The 19,884-nt window shown below is 40.9% G+C and overlaps 2 protein-coding genes across 3 annotated transcripts; one reads left to right on the top strand and one right to left on the bottom strand.

Moving 5' to 3' along the window:
- The first annotated feature begins 119 nt into the window (after positions 1-119).
- cops5 (COP9 signalosome subunit 5) lies at positions 120-4,664 on the top strand. Its single transcript, XM_035428107.1, has 8 exons — positions 120-472; positions 855-1,089; positions 1,321-1,449; positions 2,327-2,392; positions 2,693-2,778; positions 3,076-3,187; positions 3,309-3,457; positions 4,364-4,664. The coding sequence occupies exons 1-8, from the start codon at positions 336-338 to the stop codon at positions 4,452-4,454; spliced, it is 1,005 nt and encodes a 334-aa protein (XP_035283998.1). The 5' UTR covers positions 120-335; the 3' UTR covers positions 4,455-4,664.
- Positions 4,665-5,244: 580 nt separating this feature from the next.
- On the bottom strand, positions 5,245-19,652 carry LOC118234722 (serine/threonine-protein kinase Sgk3-like). Of its 2 annotated transcripts, none has more exons than XM_035431508.1 (17): positions 19,344-19,652; positions 16,272-16,504; positions 15,900-15,983; positions 15,355-15,427; positions 13,973-14,048; positions 13,613-13,688; positions 13,003-13,052; positions 12,052-12,109; positions 11,732-11,815; positions 11,290-11,421; positions 10,431-10,543; positions 10,161-10,197; positions 9,399-9,485; positions 9,175-9,270; positions 8,635-8,790; positions 8,104-8,193; positions 5,245-7,747 (listed from the first exon to the last, which is right to left on the bottom strand). In XM_035431508.1, exons 2-17 carry the CDS (start codon positions 16,347-16,349, stop codon positions 7,577-7,579), a joined length of 1,461 nt encoding a protein of 486 aa, XP_035287399.1. In that variant the 5' UTR covers positions 16,350-16,504; positions 19,344-19,652; the 3' UTR covers positions 5,245-7,576. The 2 variants fall into 2 exon arrangements, with proteins under 2 accessions (XP_035287399.1, XP_035287400.1); XM_035431509.1 differs by lacking the exon at positions 19,344-19,652 and adding an exon at positions 17,251-17,522.
- Between the last annotated feature and the right edge of the window lie 232 nt (positions 19,653-19,884).

Genomic DNA, 19,884 nt, shown 5'->3' with positions numbered 1-19,884 from the left:
GCATTTAGAAAGGATTCTTATTGTAGATTTATCTGTACGCCTATTTTTTCATGAGGCGCAAAAATAAAAATATTATTTGGGTGACAAGGTTTCTCTAAGGGTCTTTGATACCTTTTCCATGTTTATGGTATAGTCCACTGACATGGTTGTTTTGGTTGTATGTCGGCAAACTGGAGCTAGCTAGTCAGCAAGCTAATGTAGATTTTCAGCAACTATAATTGCTGTTTACCTTCATGGCAAATCGATAAATTAGTATTTAAAGGCACATTGGATAACTAGACATTAAGGCACATCTTTAAGCATAAGTGAACTGAAGTTTTTTGAACGTTTGGAAAATGGCCGGGAGCAGCATGGCCCAGAAAACCTGGGAGCTTTCAAACAGTATGCAAGAAGTTCAAAGCATAGATGAAATTTATAAATATGACAAGAAACAACAGCAAGAAATTCTTGCGGCTAAACCATGGACAAAAGAGTGAGTGTGTATTATACACGTGAAATTTCTAAATTTAATTGAACGTTTTAGTCGTTAACTAGCGTACGTTGCCAAGGCCTTTTTATTTTATTTTTCCGATCAAGCTAACGGAAAGTCTGGACTAGTTGACTTAGCTAGCATGCTGACATGTAATGTGTTGTGCAGTGAAGTTGATAATATTGCGGTGTAATTTATAGGCATAGTCTACTGGGGATTGATAGCAGGGTTATGATGCTCTAACTAGCTAGTCTATCTAGGAATTCGACAGTGCTAACTAGACCTGTTGGTGACTTAAGTTTTATTTACGCCCAGACTAACTTTATTTGTTAATTGTAATATGCTGCAAGTTATGATAATAATGTTATTCCATTATTTATTTCAGCCACCACTATTTCAAGTACTGCAAGATTTCTGCTCTTGCACTGCTGAAGATGGTGATGCACGCCAGGTCCGGTGGTAATCTGGAGGTGATGGGGTTGATGCTGGGGAAAGTGGACGGGGAGACTATGATGATCATGGACAGCTTCGCTCTGCCAGTGGAAGGCACGGAGACCCGTGTCAACGCGCAAGCAGCAGCCTACGAGTACATGGCTGCGTACATCGAGAATGCCAAGCAGGTCAGACCTCGCTAGCGTTACAATATGTTTTAAGTAACGCCCAAACCGCTTACACGAATCTGTTAGTGCGGGTGTAAAATACTTAATACGCCACTGAAACGTGTCGAAGATTGATTCCAGGTCTTACAGAATATATTTACTCACTCTAACTAACAATTCCACACTGTTCACCAAGATGGAAACCAACATGTTATACTGTGCTTGTGACTCTTGTCTTCCCTGCACCATTAGGTTGGACGTCTAGAGAATGCCATTGGCTGGTACCACAGTCATCCTGGCTATGGTTGCTGGCTGTCGGGCATTGACGTCAGTACACAGATGCTCAACCAGCAGTTTCAGGAGCCTTTTGTGGCAGTGGTGGTAGGTACAGTGACATTTTGTATGGTATTGCAACAGCTAGTTTACTCTTGGTAATTGTTGCTCAAAAGGAAATGCACAGTCACCATGATGGAGATGTAAAATGGTCTCTGGGATGCTGAGGGTAGGAATGTTCATGTTCAGGGAGTTCCCCCAAGTGCTGACTGTTGGCTAAATGGCTGAACACAGACCTCTGTTTGGCCAGCTGCTTTTAGGCATATGTTTTAGGTTTGCTGATTAATTTGGCAAAAATAATGTCATTGGAGCAATTTGTCGTCATTACTTCCAAACCTCTATCTGGCAACATTTCTCACTTGGTTGGTTTTCAAAAAACCGTCTGAAATTCCAGGACCTTCATGCATTTTGGTGAGCACTGGTGGCTTTCTTCAGGCTGCAGTTGCAATTGTTGCATCTCCTGCGTCCAGATATTCTTAAACTTCAAAGATTCAGAAAGTCAATTAGATGTTGCTGTGACCACATTGCTTCCTATACATTAAGAGCTCAAGCTTATGTTTTCATATCCTATATGTGTAGAAAATACAGGAACACATATATTTTTTATAATGAATATTTTATGTTTGTATGTATGTGTATGTTGATTTGATCATGTTGGCTAATTTAAATAATATAATGATTGCATAAGATGCATTTACTTTTATTGTGTGGACATGTTATTATTTTAGGAACTTTAAGAGAACTTTACCTCATTTATTCTGTTCTTTAGCACTGCAAGTGCAAGTGGTGTTATTGTGTGCTATTTTAACCATTTTTAACATCAGGCGTAGGTGATGAAAGCACTTTATTCAGTGTAGCTGACCTGAGGCCATGTTTTGTTAATGCGCCTCTGAACACGTGTCACTTTCCATTCTTATTCTTTCAGATTGACCCTACCCGAACCATCTCAGCTGGAAAAGTCAACCTAGGGGCATTCAGAACATATCCCAAGGTATCCAGGCCATGGGTGCTTAGTAATGTAATAAATAATGATAGCAAATATGCTGTTTGAGGTGGTCTCCTGAATCCTAGTGTCAAGGTTGTTGTAAAAATTGTTGTCTATGAACAGATTTTAAAAATGTATTCAGGTATTGTTTTATGTAATCTACATGAAGTTCCAATTTTTTACACTCCTAATTTGAAATAGATAATAATGCAATAGGACCTTCTATGTTTTTTTTGGGGGGGGGGGGGCTGAGGGGGACTGATTAAAAAGGATGAAACTCACATTTGATTGATTGTTTGATTTCAGGGCTACAAGCCCCCTGATGAGGGTCCCTCAGAGTACCAGACAATTCCACTGAATAAGATTGAAGATTTCGGTGTCCACTGCAAACAGTGAGTCTCATCTCTGACCTGTGATCTCTGACCTCACGGCAAACCAGGGTTAAACTCTTCTTTCCAGCAACAAGACATTTGTATTACATCACATTCTCTGCGCAGATACCTTTATCCAGGGATTACATTACATTAAAATGTAGGCATTTGGCAGATGCAAAACATAACATAATTTTTACAAATAGCAGTTGCATTACATTCTTTATTGTCTGCATGTTTGACATTTATTTAGCGTTCATTCCTAATCTGTTACGTAAGGTACCATCTCTGTCCTCACTGAGCTGTTTTGGTTTTTAGGTACTATGCCTTGGAAGTGACTTACTTCAAATCATCACTGGACCGCAAACTGCTGGAGCTCCTTTGGAACAAATACTGGGTGAACACGCTCAGCTCTTCGAGCTTGCTGACCGTAAGTGAACCCCAACTCGACCACAGTGTGACCTCGGTATCCTCTGTACGCCGCGGGCAGGGCAGGTCGGGGAACGTTGACGCGAGTCCGCCGGTGTCTCTCTGTGCCTTCCGCCCCCCAGAATTCGGACTACACCACGGGCCAGGTGTTCGACCTGTCAGAGAAGCTGGAGCAGTCGGAGGCCCAGCTGGGGAGGGGCAGCTTCATGCTGGGTTTGGACACCCACGACCGGAAGTCCGAGGACAAGCTAGCCAAGGCCACGCGAGACAGGTAAGGGTAGCGCCCCCTGCAGTTTAAAGTGGAAAGCGGCAAAACAAAGTTCCTGGCAGGCTGGTGTGTGTGCTGCAGCCTCTGGCTGTATTTTATAACCGGCTTGGTAATTTATATACATGTAGGTTCTTGTATAAAAAAGGCACTTGAGCGATGGGGAACGAGTGCCCAGTATACAAAGACTTGACTGCAGTGTATTATGGGAAAACATGTTACTGTGCCAACTATTCGTAATAATGGGTTGGTAAGGTAACATACATAAGAGATCTTGAGGATAATGGTTAGCATGTTTCATTGTTTTATTTTCACATTGTGTTTAATGTAATGTTTATTCATAAGAGGGATTAGCAAAGTGAACTACAAGAGATTCTTCAGGTTGAGTTCTCTCAGTAGAACGAGGGGACATAGATTGGCAAAACTGGCGAAAGGTAAATTCTTCACAGAGATCAGAAAGTATCTCTACTCACAGGGAGTAGTTACTGTGTGGAATAGCTTGCCAGGTCATGTAGTAGAGGCAGAAACTCTGGGTGTTTTCAAGACCAGGCTTGATATGGCTGTAGATACTATCTAGTCTGTAGGTAAACAGTGAGCACTGGGTACCCTTTAGTGGTAGGAAAAATGGCGAGTATTGTTGGGCTGAATGGCCTGTTCTCATCATTATGTTATGTGAAGTGTATGGGTTTTATTTATTTATTTTATTAATGTTATGTAATTTTCCTAAAATCAGTGTTTGTGTCACAGTTAAGTGTTACATTGCTATATTAAATTAGTAAAGGGTTAAAGTGTTTTGAACTTTATGATTTGGCAAAGAATGTAAATCGAAGTTGCATTCTGATCTATATCCTCAGTATAGATCACCATCTCTGCCTTCAAAAAATGCAAACATTATTATCCTGTTCTTTTCAGCTGCAAAACTACCATAGAAGCAATCCACGGTCTGATGTCACAGGTTATCAAAGACAAACTCTTCAATCAAATAAACACGTCTGCCAACTAACCCTGTCTGAAAAAGGGACAAATAGACATGCCTCATTGCAGACACAAGCTTCCCCTCTTAAATTTTGTTTGTGGAGAGATTAAGACAAAATGACAACAACAAAAAAAAACGCAACCATCTGACTGGCATTCATAATTTCGCTTTTTTGAAAGAAAATACTTTCCTGCTGTAGTTCCATGTTATTAAACCTGTACCAATGAAAGGATTTAAGCTGAGCCTTTGTCTTTCATTTGGTTTCTACACGGTGGTCATTGATTGGTTTCTCCCATTGTCAAACGCTTTGAGATCCTGGAAGGCGTCGTATCCATGCTCTCCATTAATATTATTATTATTACTATTAATATTATTATATAGAGCTGCAATTATGTCATTGGTGGTACTGATATTCTGTTTGTGCCGTTTGAAGTAAGGTTGAGTTGGGGTGGAATGACCATGTGGACATACCTTCTAGCAGACCAGCCTGCTAGCTGTGCTGTGACATTGACACACTCTAGGGGAGATGTCTGAAGCTCAGTTCAAGGCCCGCATCCAGTAAACTCAAAGACAAACTACAAACTGTTCCTGCTAACAGCAAGCAGTTGGCCAAGAACTGTGTTTTCATTTTTTTGGTTGTTAAAAATATTTCCACTATTTATTTTACTCAAGAAAAAAATAATGCTTTGATTGTACAGAAACTTGATCTGTGGTTTATGATGTAGCATGTAACATTCAAGCCATTAATAATAATAATAATAATAATAATAATAATAATAATAATAAGAAGAAGAAGAAACCATAAACCCACAAGAGGAAAGACTGAGAACACATTTTGTTGTGCTGTAAATCTTCACAGACTGAGCATTGCAGACTTGTACACAAAAATAAGCTTAATGAGTGTTACAGAGAGAGCAAAGGCATTGTCTAACATGGCACAGGTCCCACTAAGGAGGGAGATCACCAAATAGCACAGGTTAATCTTATACCAGTACTAACATGCAGGTGACATACTGAATGCTACAGTCCTGATCAGCAATGTTATTCACATGGTAAACGGCTATTGCAGAGACTGCCAATGTTAATAATACTAGAAAACAAAAAGGGAAGTGTGACTGGGTTCACGCCTCTCTAAGGGCACTTAGGGTCCACCTTTGGGAAAACCATGGACTGTTAAAGGGCCATTGGCAGGTGGTAGGGTCCAGTGTGCTGAGCTGAAGTTAAGAGCACTTCATGCACCCTCATTCTAGCCCATTCACACTGCTGACCTTTAACGCACCCAGTACTGTATGTCACACCATACACTTCCCCCGATTTTAATCTTAAGTGCTTAGAATTTTATTGGAAAACTTTTACCAAATCAAATTAATTTCCCCTATTAATGCCAAAGGGAAATAAAATATATTGAAAATATATATATTCTGAAATAAGATTTATTGAGACATTGCAACACTACACAATATGTGGGCTAATACAGAAATATTGTCTCTCCTGATATCGCAATATATTTGCAAAAAATACAATGCTAGGAAATATATTCATATTTTCATAAAAGTCCATTTTTACAATATATTGCAGTAGATTCAAGTTCTATTAAGGATAACGGAACTGATAGCTAGATAAATATTTTCTGACAACAGCCCTAGATGCCACCTCAAAATAACTATTTTCTGTTACCTTTTAGTGTGACTAAATAGTACACTCAATACAAAGAACATTTTATCCAGCTCAAGATCTGCCTTAGGGGTGTCAAACTACAGGAAAGGCATACGTTCTGGAATGTTTCGTCTCTTCAAGCAATGAAGTCATTGCTTGGTTAAAGACTCCACTCGACTCACACCTTGTTCCCAAGGCCTACATTGGCTGCTGATTAACGGGAGGCCAAGAAAAGCCTGCAGGCGCTGTGGCCCTCCAGGACGTGCATTTGACACCCCTGCTCTGACTGACTGTACACAGCGAGATGCAATTCAAGCAGCAGCAACTACATCAGAGATGTGATCCCTGCTGTTCACTAGAAATGAGGTTTTTGGTCCAGAGGAGTACAAGAAAAATACAGTACAACAAGAGATTTAACATAAATATGGCTTTGAGCGGAGCATATTTATTCATATTATTTATAGGGGTCATTTAGTTTATTTTTTTTAAATCACTGAGTTTTCATAGTTTAAGTGCAAATACACATTTCTGTGATTGCATTCCTGAACTACAGCAGAGAGAGAACAGATACTACTGAGAACTTGGTGATGGCATGATTTTTTTCAAACTATACCACACCTTTACAATATGTGTAATATGTGTAAATATAATTGAAATGTCAGCATTTTCTGTTATTATTCATAATTTTTAGTCTATAAGCACATATTAGATATTGGGATACAAGGCCCATATTGTCCAAAGGGTTGGAAACCACATCTACCCCATTTAAACGATTGAGATACATATATATATATATGTGTGTGTGTGTGTGTGCGCATGTACACATTCCAGTTAATATTTACGTAGTTAGATTTCTTTAAATCTGATTCAAATTAATCCTCATTTTCATCTTTTCTGCCAAATAGTATTTGTTGGCTGATCTATTTGCTGCAACGTCCTGGTTTAGTGTGAGTGCACAGTCACTGCTTTTTCACCAGCAGGACTGCACAGTCATAGTGTCAGAGGAGTACGCTGCATGTAGAGCTGGGTGGACAGACTGCATGTGCAAAAATGACCAGAGGAGTCACTAGAGCGCAATGAGACGAGGGCAGTCTCACCACTAAATCCCTTCGCCCTGCGTGATGCCATTTCCAATGATGTCACACGCTATGGGGATGCTGGTCAGTTGGCATGGATACGGCAACCGTATGGTTTAGTGCCAGACCGTGGGGTGCATCCACACACTGGAACCCAGTGTCCCAGCAACATGAGTCAGCAGCTCTATTGTGTTTATTTTGAAAAGAAATCTGAACACAGCCAGCTGTCCAAACTATTTCTAAGTGATCTCTGTTGATAAACGCTTTACTCCCAGTCGGGATGGATGAAATATGAAATACAAACACAATATCCTTTTTGGTCAGCCAGTTCCGCCAGACACAGCAGTTTTAGAAGGCCCCTTAGAAAATTCACACAGGTGCGTGAGAGGCACGAGCTGCTTTAAGGCACCAGGGCCTTCAGAGGAAGGAGTCGTCGGAGGGCGGAGCGTAGGAGAAGCCCAGGAAAGCGTCATCGGCCTCCAGAACGCTGGCGTTGACAACAGAATGCTGCGCTGAGTTACAGACTGAGTTCGGAACCGTCTCGTTCGTGAATTCCGGGTCAAAGTTTGTGATGTCATACGATGAGTTCTGGAAGGCACACAATGTGTGTAGACACACATTAGCATGACACATTTAGGTGAAGAAGGGAAACTGTGTAGTATACCTTTTTCCCCCCAAAGTGCTGGGCTCAGATGGAATTAACCCTGTTCAAAACAATATCAAATGAACTCTACCCAGACACCTTGTTCCATATCAAAAAATAGCTACACCTACAGGAAAAATAACACTGCATTAGTAGGTATATGGCCTGAAGCATATACCTACTAATGGAGCCATTTCTAAAATGAAAGTGTACATTTTTATGTTCATTTTGAAAGGTGCTACAATGAAGAGACACAGGAAACTACATTTCTGTAAGAATCTGCTTCTGTGCGGGTACGTACCACATTAGGATTAAACGGGGGTGAAATCTTTTTCTGTACCAGGTCATCCCAGTTGATGGAGGAGAAAAAGCAGTGTCTTTTTAACTCATTCTTTAAAAAAGGGAGGGAAGGTCCAAGTTAAGAAAATCGGTCCTCATTTGACATGTACTCAATATGCCTCAATTAGGCATGTCTCTCAAACAATAACTGTCAGATAAGTCAAACTGTTCTTCAGTGAACATCTTAAGATGTTCTCCTAAAAACATCCCAAAAAATATATATTTTTACCAAATTATGAAGTATGTCACAGCAAGAAGGTGCAAAATAATGATTCTGAGTGATCCAAATCTCTGAAAATAGCATTCTGAAATGGTGTTGCTTTGGCTGAGCTTCTTCCAGCATATACTCTTTTCCTAATTGTTTTTCAGGGGCTGACTAGTTCCTGCAGTAACATTATTTTGCCACTAGAGGCACAAAAAGACTACGTGTCCTAGCATAGCGGCCAATATTGCCTATTGAATTTTAATTTCTTGCCCCCACCCCCAAACTCACAAAGTCCTCTCTGGCACCCAGCCTCCTGCTGCAGTCTTTCTCTAACAGGCCCTGGAGGAGGGACCAGGCAGCGCTGGACGCTCCAGGCCTCACTGTCAGTGGCTGGTGCAGGATGTTGTCATACATTTCCTGCGTGTCCCTGCTGTAGAATGGAGGCTGTAAGAGAGGAGGGCACGCATGCACACACACACACACACACATACACATACACATACACACGATATAATATATATATATATATATATATATCATATAATATATCATATCATATAATACAGATAGGTTTGATTTGCTTAGTTTATTCAAGACAATTCAAAAAAGAGCACATTTCAGAATGTTGTCCATTCATCCAGTTTAATTGATTTTACAGAAATAATTTAGGTTCAGGTCATATCTTGCAAATACTCAAATCAAAAAAGAAAATCAGTGTCCCAGTGTAGGACTGTAGGAACTAAAACACACAACCTCCTGACAACACATTCCTAAACCCCTGCACCCCCTGTACCAAACCGATACCTGAGAGGAGAGACGCAGGCTTACCAGACCGAAGATCATCTCGTACAGGACAGAACCCAAACACCACCAGTCCACTGTGCTGTCATATGACTGCTTCCTCAGGACCTCTGGGGCCAGGTACTGTCACAACAGTAATCAAAATATCATATTCACGTCCTAAAACATTTTTTACACAAATCTACTGTATGTGTTTTCACAAGAGGGATTCCATTATTTTAATTAATTAATTAATTTATTTATTTATTTACCTCTGGTGTTCCACAAAAGGTATTTGTGGTCTCATCATGGGATATGCCCTCTTTGCATAAACCGAAGTCTGTTAAAACAATGTGTCCCTTAAAAAAAGGCAGACAGGCACATTTCATTTCAGACAATGTGGCTCTTTTACAGATGCAGACAGTCACATTCAGATGGCGCTCTCCGCACAAGCCACATTTTGTCATAAAGTTTGTACAGTCTCGTGAGCCAACATTGCAATGGTGGAACGTCAGCCAGAAAACTACTTTCCACTCTTTCTCAATGAGATTGTGGTGAGGTTGACCCAAAACACAATACAAGCTAATGTCACAGGCTAAACCATCTCTAGAAAAGAACTCAATGAATTCTATTCAGTTGTACTGTAGATGAACAGAACTTGGCTCATAGCATCACAACAGATCTTTATGCCCTCAGATCACTCAAGGAGGACCATAAGTCTAACCTGCTATCAGCCAATAAGGAACTAGTGGAATAGACAGAACATGCTCAATAGCCAATGGTAATTGCTATGGCTTAAGCCATGATATTGGGGAAAACATGCATGCTAGACGCTTCTGAACACCCACCCGTAATATGTGAAGCACTGTAGAGAAACATTCACGATAATATCTTTGACAGAATTAGTTCACACACAGCGTTCCACTAACACAGCAAAAAGAGAGTTTAAAAGAAGAATTATTGTATCACAGAAATGAATTAAATACGCTTAAAATATAAGACCAGTGTAGCCTTATGGACCATGCTGTACTTACTTGGAAGTCGAGAAGAATATTTTCTGGTTTCAAATCCCTGTAAGAACAAAACATCTCATGAAAATTGCCTTCCTTCACCACAGAGCACTCAATCACGCAAATTGCACAGAGTGATGAAGTGATGAAACACAAAAAAAAAACTGCTTCACTGAAGATCCCAGGGGGAAGAACTATGCAATGTGATGGGAACCTCTTCTTAAAAACACAGAAATACATATAATTTACTGATGAATGTAAACTGATGCAAAACCATCTCAAAAGTCTTTTTACCTGTAAACAATGTTTAGTGCATGCAGATATCCCAGAGCACTCGCTATTTCTGCAACATAGAACCTGGCCCTGGCCTCTGAAAATGTCCGCTCTTTTTGGAGGTGGAAAAAGAGCTGGAATCACAGGAAACACAAGGGCTCAAAGATCGTGGACAAAATGAAGACTTCGTTTTGTAACAAAAAAGACATTCTGTGCTCTTATTATTAAGACCCAGTGACAAGCTACATGTAGAAGAAAACATGTTCCTTGTCTGAATGTAGCTTTAAAGCACAACAGAGAGTAATTTCTGTCATCCTACAGTGTGAAGATTTGTAATTTGGGTGTTCTTTACAGTGGGCATTTTACAGAGTGAATTTGAATGTCCTGTACAATTGCACACCCTCCCATGAGATTTTTGGTGTGGCGAGAAAGCCATTGACCTCATTTCAGTGATTCATAGCGATTATGAGGTTCATAAAAAACACCGTAAAATGTAAAACTCTGGCTCTCTCTCTCTCAGCGTTTAAAACACCAGGCCAGAGAACAGCTTTTATAGGGACACTTGTAAAATCTGTTAAATTACCTTACGCAGCACAAACAGGAAATGCGTGTCTGCATCTAAGGGCACATTTCCCATTTCAGAAACTTCAAATCAATTTCTGTGTAGGCATTTAATGGGCCGGCTGGCGTCACTGGCTTCTGAATTAATCTACTTGAAGACCAGTATTACTCTGTTTACTGTACAAGCCCCCCCCCCCCCCTCCACTCACCCACCCTTCAGTTAACATCATGTGGGCATTACACGCCCTGCTGCAGGTTTTCCTGGCCCCTCCCCCTTCCCCTCCTCCACACACCGCCCTTTCTGAATGAACTCGCTCACCTCTCCCCCATTGACGAAATCCAGCACAAAGTACAGCTTATCCCTGGTCTGAAAGGAGTAATGCAGCCCCACCAGGAAAGGGTGCTGGACGTTCTTAAGCAGCACGTTACGCTCTGCCATGATGTGTTTTTGCTGGGGGGGGGGGAGGGGGCATTTTGCCATTGCACATTCATGTAAACAGCAGATGTTCTTATCCAGAATGATTTACAACATACTGCATGCAGTAAAATAATTTTTGTTTAAAGTACAGGTATAGAACATAACTGATAAAATCAAAGCATCACAGTCAAAACTGCAGTAAAACATATGGTCATGCAAAAATGTTTTATGTAATGGGTAAATATTAGTACCAGTGTAAAAAAAAAACATTCTTAAAATAACAGCATAAAAGAATGTAATGGAACAGAGAAACTTGCAGAAGCACACGTGGCAGTCTGGCTACCTCTCTCCGGTTTAAAATGACTCTTTTCTGTAGGACCTTGATGGCGTAGTACTTCCTGTCCAATTTGCACTTGACCAGAAGGACCTGCAACAGAATTTATGAAGTGGAGACGGGTTCGAATCCAGGGATGCAAATAGGACTCCCAATGCACAGCAGCTTGAGCCACTCCAGGTTTTACTGGAAGCATGAAAAGTGCACTGGTTCTAATGTACCAACAGATGGGTTTCAGTATAGTAGCAAGCTTCTTCTAAAACCTGAAATGGCACTGGGACTCTTAATATATGCATAGGTAATACGACCTTATTAAATTTCAACCTTACCTTGCCAAAACTCCCCTTCCCTATGACTTTGAGAAAATCAAAGTCTGTGGGCTTCGCACTGAAAAAGTTCAGATCAAACAAAAACAGTCAAACTTGCCATTGGATTCTGTGCTCTAAAAACCAGCATCACAGTCACCGTATACATTTAAATATTCAAATATGCAAGAAAGTAACTACTTAAAAGTTGCACATCCGTAATAAAATAACATGCACGCCTGACCTAAGCTGACTCAGAGATCCTGTTTTCTTCTGGTGTTTAAGGATTGCCCAGTTCTTAAACTGCTTCTTTCATCATCAGAAGTAAACATTTTACCCTGAACATCAAAGTGTTCCATAGATAAACGTAATTTTCCCAATGTTATTTTTTTTAATGATTTAGTGAATGTACGCTTTATTTAATCAGAGGGGTCAACTGAGTGCTCATTTTTCTGATGAGAACCTGGGTGGGGAATGTGAGGGGTTATGCATCCAATCAGCTGAAATTCCTGGAAAAAGTTCCCTAAGAATTCCTCTCTCGCTCTAGTGAACATGTCACACGTCGTAATTCAATGTTCCTTTCTAATAAGCTCCTGATAAGCATCTCCACACAATTCATTTACTGCATGTGTAACCAATAATGTAGGAGGTACTTAGCCTTATCACTACCAATATTCTGACCATGGTCATTTTCAGTTGCCTATTATTCTGGAAAAGGTTCTGTCAAACTCAGTGCCATTGTCAAGGACTGGTGGGTTGAGTGTCCTGCTGAATAGATGTTGTCTAACACCAGTGGTTTCCAAGCATTTCCTGAATCACAATCATACTCCATTAACCCTATGCTGGCATTAAAAATCTACAAAAAACAACTAAAATAAAAACTTAGCCTTACATACACATTTTTTGAGCAGTATATTCAGCTCTCCTTTCTGTGAGGAGAATACAAACACATCAGGGAAAGAGTTTTATACTCACTGAGGATTTCCAGATGGTCCCAGGTTAATGTCGCTTGAGGTGGGACTGCTCTGCAAAGCACATTAAGAGAACTTTAGTCCTTAGCATTGGAGGAAGACTATGCACCAAGTGCAGTGACCACCGGCAGTATATACCCTCCCCTTCTTCACAGCACTGCAGCCAATGAGGAACCACCCCAGTAAATTTATCAATCATCCATTTTGAAGCCTTCTTTATAAAGACTTACCAAAAGAGCATTAAAGGGTAGAAGAGAAGAATAAAAATGAAAAAAAAAGCAGAAGTAGTAGCAGAATCGAAAAGAACCCACAATGCACGGCAGGGTCGCTTGCTGGTACCTTCACCCCATGTGCATTAACCTTTTGTTGAATAGACTGCAATATATTGTATTGTATCTGCATGTGCCAATAATTTGTATATATGTTAATTTATAAGTGATAAAATATATTACATTTCAACTTCAAACCTGCATGCCATTTTATAAGGTCTTGCATCAATTAAAAAAAACAAAAAAAAACAGGAAGGCCCTCTTTCAAAGCCCACCTTTTTAAAAAGGCAGGTTTCAAAGGGTGATGCACAGACCATGAGAAGAGATGCAAATATCCTCACTGACCTTCTCGTCCTCGTCTTCCGAGGCATCGGAGAGGTTCTTCGGTTTGTCCATCTGAAGGAAGGCTTGTACATCAGGACTGTATTTTGGGGGAAGTAGGGGCAGCGTTTGGGAGGGAGGGGGAGAGGGAGGAGAGGGAGTCGCGCATCACAGGAAGTACCAAGAAAAATACTCATTTAATTCAACGGTGACACCACTTTCCCAGGGGAAAGAATGTCACATCACAACGGCTTTGATAAAAACTGTTCTGAAAACACTGCTCATCTTCTAAAGACACGAAGGGTGTTAAACTAAGGCAAAGGGATTAGCAAAATACAGCAAATCAGACAGTAAAGGAATAATAACAATGAAAGAGAAACTCACTGGTTGCTGAGCTGAGGATGAGAGACTATTCTCTGGATGAATTCATGCAGCCCTGCTCGTCTCTGCTTTATAAATTCTGATGGAGAATATTTAAATTAATATAAAAAAAGAACTTGAACAGAAGGAAACAAATAACTTAAACCTATTTTGTGAATGTGAGTTTGATGTGTGTATGCATCCAAAGCAACAAGAGATCCCTTCTGGCACTGCTCCCAAACTATAGTTTACCTGCAAAAATTAACTTGGAACGACTGCGATTTTACACATTTCAGTGCCACCCGAAAACCATGTAGAACAAGCAACATTTGTGCTGGTCAGCAGGCCAAGATGCAGCCAAGAGACATGACAGAAATCAAACCAAGATGACAAGTTTGAGCAGAAGGAATAAAATTATAAGTGTGGCAGATACTACTGACCACAATAGAATGTGACTTCATTTTTACATGTACACAGTAAAAACAATCGCCTGCTTGTGTGAAAGACATGTCCTACATAGCTCCCAAGATTTAAGAGGTTTGGTTTTGGGGATTCTTCTCTATTCCTTGATAGGAATTAAATTCCTGTGTGTGTGTGTGTGTGTGTGTGTGTGTGTGTGTGTGTGCGCACGCGAGAGAGAGAGAGACAGAGAGAGAGAGTGTTGCATGTAAGCGTGTGTCCATTACCTTCGACCTCCCGTATGAGTCATGTCCCCCACACTCAATCAAAAGTGTTCATAAAAGCCTTTCATCCCAAGGACATTTGAATACCAACATGCATTATTCAACAGACCACTTGAAGGCACACCCCTACACAAACACACGCAAATGCATATGCATATGCCTGCGCGAACACACACACACACACGCACTGACTCACTCACTCAATCACACAGACACACAAAGACACACACAAACACACACACCTTCAGCCCTAGCCAGCCCTACCAACACAGCTGAAACTATCACCCATTTAAAAGATGATCAGACCAGAATGTAGTCTAACATGTACAGTAATAATTATTTTGTAAAACTAAATTATATTACGCATGCCAAACGTAAAAATTGGAAAAGAAAAATCTAACTGACAAACAAAGGGCTCAATCTGGAATGTCAAAAATAAGTTCACAGGCATAAATGTCTGTACAGTAAATTGGATTTACTGTTCTCCCAAAGTTTCCATTAGCCAGTAATTGAATTTTTCAAATCAACATTATTTTTTATTTTTATTTTTAAATGCAGCATGGTGAACTCTGCTGTGATCACGCTCTGAATATTGATTCATTTAAGGCTCTGAACACCGGCCTTGCCAAGTGATATCAATGAACATAAGTAATGATTTATTGCCCTTAATATCTGCATTCACAGGATAGCTCTGTAAAAGGTACCTTTGGCAGTGCAAAATACCTGGGTCAAAGTTGTCCCCAAATATTCTCTTTGCTGGTATCTTCAAGTTCATGGAAGGGAACTGTTTCCGTAGCTGTCGATAAAAAAATTGGGGTTTTTTTTTCAGAACACAGACAGAACCATCAGAAATTTCACATTTTTTGAGCTCTAAAATTAAGAGTCTGTGACAGCCATTTAACAAATGTTCATTCAATAGACTGGAGCTTGTGCATGCCCACATTTACACACCCATTTTCCACCTTCTAGTTGCATTTCCACCTGTCCGTTTCCCTTGGTTATGGAATGCTGACATCACAGTAACAATGTGGTGGTCAACGAACCCAGAGAAACCAGATTGTTCCATATATGGCAATATTCTGTTTGGATAAGAGGGCTTCAAAATAACAGCTAGAGAACTGCCCATGGCATTCACCTCCCTCCCTCGCTGGGTCACACATGAGAAGCAGGAGACTCAACTCTACCCCACACAGACAGGCTCTGAATGCACGCAGTTTCAAGCAATGAAATGCAACCTCGCAGCTTTAGACATCACCGTGCCCACTTACAGTGTTGTGTAACTTATCAAATTCTGTGTATCTCCTGAAGACAAACCACTCATGCCTCCCAACACTGACCATCACTTTGTAAACCTGTAAAACGATGAAGAAAAATAAACATGAACATGGATGGGAACTGGTTTATAGATACAGAAACCTAAAAAATGTAAACATGTCAAATAACTCATAGATCACATTGGCTCACTGATAGCAAATGAATGCTTCCAAAATGAGATATGTTGGGGTAGATATGCTGCAGGGAGAATGGCCAGAGAGAGGCAAAAGCAAGGAGTGGAGAAGTTCCAGAGAGGGGGGCATTTAGCAGGAAGTGGTACAAATGTAGGCGATGGAACCGATATGGACAGGGGCAGCTTCACTCACAGTGTATCGTTTGTTCTTTTCTCTCTGTTCATCATGGCAGGGGATGCTGACATTGGGGCAGCTGGCCGACTTCTCCATCTCAGGCCTAAAGCCAGGCAGAACCGGACAGAGGAGGGGTCACAAAGTACAGGGGGTGGGGCTAGCAAGGGGGCGGAGTCAGCGTGAGTCACAGGAGAGATCTTCTTCAGCACTCCACCCCACATCGATCACTTCTGGGAGCATACAACTCCATCCTGCAGGGGAAAACAAGCATTTAAAGAAACCTACAAACCCACATCACCAGCAGGAGCGGCACTGCATGCCAATTGTAGTCAGCTACAACCAGTAAGCATTTAATTGTCCAGCGCTCAACCCAAAGCTGAATGTTCGTGAGAGCGTGCAATGGGCTGGTAACCTGATGTTCGTCGCGTGCAATGTGCCATTAGCACCATTGATACAGAACTGTAGATAATGCTGTGGCCAAGAGCTTATTTTTGTACATCAACGCACGTGTAAATGCGCACACACTCACAGCTGTTCCAATCAGAAAACCCCCCCCCCAAAATGCAACCTTTTAAACCCGGATTGCGAGGAGATTACACGAGCCATTGCCCTCTGCGCGCGGGGATCCCCGCAGTCTCATAGAGCTCGTGAAACTATATGCTGCACACAGTAGTAGCACGAAAAATTAAAAAAGAGACGCCTGCGCTACAATAAATGCACACCTTTGGTCGTCACTGGGACAACAGACCCCTTCACCAGTAAATACCACCTTTAAAGACTCTGCCGCCAGAGTTACGCTTTTATTTCACTCTGCTTTATAATTATGAACATTTATGATTACGGTTATTTAGTTGGCTCCCTGCCCAACGTTGTTAATCAATAAACAACTAGGCTTCATATAAAATGCAATGTCAAAGTAAAATAAGGAATCCGACATCTCTGCCTCTGCGTAATATGACGTGCAGGTACTTCGGCGTAATTTTTTGGTGTACAGTACCTACAGCCTGGTCCGGTCTATACTGTCCGCTTCCAGTCCGGTACCAGTTTGTCCACCTCCAGCTGCTGGCTCCTGAATGCTGACCCAACGCAGTCACGAATGGTGGCGGTTACTAAAGTTACCGAAGCAAAATGAGCGCGAGCTCTCCAACGCAAAACTCGGAGCACTTGGAATTAAAATGCCTCTTCAAACGCCTCTCCAAATGTGTTAGCTGAATGAATTATCCCAAAGGAAAATTTGAGCTTTTTATTGCACCAACCTCGCATGGAAGAGCGCAATGCATGAACATAACTGAACAGAGAAAATTTTAATTTCTTGTTCACAATGGGATGGTGACAATCTAACACACTAAAGATTCAGTTCCAGACTGTGAGGTTCCTTACTTCAGAGACCCAAAGATTTGACAGGATAAGCAATCTGACACCCCTTAGTAGACAGATTTTTGATAGCGCATACTTCATTTATGTTAATGTTTTGATACAGTTTGGGATTTAGCCAATGCAGTTCACTATGCTAGTATAAACCAACTGCAAACAAATCACCAAACAAGTTCCCACATGATAGCAGAGGAATTGAAGTGTAGTGTGAAGTGTATGAATAAAAAGTAGCAGGCATATCTCTGCCCCAGAGAAACAACATAAACCACATTTGTGAAGCCTTACAGAGATGCCCAATGTGTGTGTGTTTCAGCTCCAAATCTCTCAGTGAACTTGTTCCACCTTGAGCAAATTCTTGAAATATTTACAAAGGAAGCAGTAACGTGGCTGACCCTGAAAAGGTTGTACATCAGGTGAGCAGCTGAACTATTATACATCTTAAACTGCCTGCCATTACATTACACTGACTACAGACAGAGCTCATACTGCAGACACTAGCGCATAGCTGAGATGATTAAGAAAGTGAAGCTGTCTGCTTCTCCAGTTTGGAGCCCAATGCTCTGTACTTAAAAACTGGTTTAAAGATAAAACAATCATAAATCATACAGACATAGCAGGCCTATATCCAAGGCAGTTATAGGCTTGTCATGAGAATCAATCTTATCAGTTCTTCTAAAGGCTCCTGTTAACAAAGAGAATCCAGGATTGCTTTGTCTAACCTCAGGTGTGCTGCCGCTGTTACTTGAGGCACTACCAGCAGCCCATGGAACTGGCAGAAAGAGTCTGAGTCTTTGCCAGTCAGGGCCCATTGCTTTCTTAACTACCCACCAGTGATAGGCCATTGCTTTTTTAAATACCATCAGCAAGGGTTCATTGCATTTTAAAATACCCATAGTGAGGGGTCTATTGCTTTCTTAATCACCTTAAATACATTTCTGGGACATATAACTATACCACAGACACTCAGCCTCAATCAAAAGCTCTTTCCCTGCTTCTGTCCAACAAACACAGTCTGAGTGACACAGGGACACCTGCAGGACCAAACTCACCGTTGTAGTTGGTGGCAATCAATTCTGCAGCCAATCCTATATTGTACTACAGAGGACGCCGCTGAACCAAAGCCACACGTACAAAGGTAGCAGAGATCAGAGTTTACTATCGTCCAATAAAAATATTGCACTTCCCGAAGGACAGCCAAACGCATTACCGTTGGATAGATGGGAAGTTAGGAAAGTTGCATTAATATACCAAAGAGCAGTATGAACCGGGACCGTTGTGTTTATTCCTCATCAATGTTTTTTGAAAGAGATACACTAATATCTACTCAATGTAACCAACAAGGTTCCATCTTATCTTTGAATACACAAGTCCAGAAATAACAACAGATTAAAGCACGGTAGCCTACTGCATTTTTTCTCCAAAAAGATTAAAAGGGTGACGGCTGAAGAACAGTTTAATCAATACACACTGACTAAACTGATTTTCGTGAGGCGGTCGTGTTGACTCTATGTATTAAAATCATAGTGTAAAGCAATAATCTTAACGTCAGCATTTAAAAAATACATATTATGGTGCTGCCCGATAGCTCACTATATGCCTAGCTTTTTTGCAATCTTGACAATGCTATAACATTTTCAATGTGAACATCCGAATTTTTTATTAAATACATATGAAAGGATTTACAGCTACCAAGAATACGTAAATGTATAAACATACCTTCGCTTGTTTACTCTCTGATGCAGCGCTTTCATCCAACAGCTAACAGTTAGCTAGCTAGCTAGATGACTCCCCAGTGTTGTCTGTGCAGAATCAACCGTCAAGGTAGACTGAATTCAAAATGTTTCAGTTTACAAACGTGTATATACAAATCTAACGTTAATAGCTACTCTGATGCCAGCCCACGCTGTCCATTCCCCTTTAATCACAGAAAAAAGCTGCTGGCAAAACAGGAAACATTTAAAGAAAAGTTTATTCTGAAACTTCCAATGGAATTAGTCACGGGACGAAACCGGAAAGATGAAAAATAGCAAAATCGCACCCCCTACTGACATCGCAATTCACTGCATTTCTTCGAAGAATAGAAGTTGCCTTCGGTAGCAGAACTCTACGTGGGGACCGGGGACCGTACAAAGGAGAGATGCAATTTTCAGGTCATAACCCCAGTATTCTGCTGTGTGAATGCGTGTGTGTGTGTGTGTGTGCGTATTTGTTTTCTGTTGGATTGATATTCTGGTCTTGTGCTGTCAATGTCATACTG

This window comes from Anguilla anguilla, chromosome 8 (assembly GCF_013347855.1).
Source record: "Anguilla anguilla isolate fAngAng1 chromosome 8, fAngAng1.pri, whole genome shotgun sequence".
NCBI classification, from domain to species: Eukaryota; Metazoa; Chordata; class Actinopteri; order Anguilliformes; family Anguillidae; genus Anguilla; species Anguilla anguilla.
The sequence above is the reverse complement of the archived record's forward strand: the minus strand, read 5'-3'. Positions and strand labels throughout refer to the sequence as shown.

Coding starts and splice junctions, on each gene's coding strand:
- cops5 (XM_035428107.1), top strand. CDS start 336: ATGGCCGGGAGCAGCATGGCCCAGAAAACCTGGGAGCTTTCAAACAGT. Junction 473..854: donor GCTAAACCATGGACAAAAGA/GTGAGTGTGTAT, acceptor TATTTATTTCAG/CCACCACTATTTCAAGTACT. Junction 3,458..4,363: donor GCCAAGGCCACGCGAGACAG/GTAAGGGTAGCG, acceptor TGTTCTTTTCAG/CTGCAAAACTACCATAGAAG.
- LOC118234722 (XM_035431508.1), bottom strand. CDS start 16,349: ATGGAGAAGTCGGCCAGCTGCCCCAATGTCAGCATCCCCTGCCATGAT. Junction 13,053..13,612: donor CGGAAGACGAGGACGAGAAG/GTCAGTGAGGAT, acceptor TGTGCTTTGCAG/AGCAGTCCCACCTCAAGCGA. Junction 12,110..13,002: donor GGACCATCTGGAAATCCTCA/GTGAGTATAAAA, acceptor GAACTTTTTCAG/TGCGAAGCCCACAGACTTTG.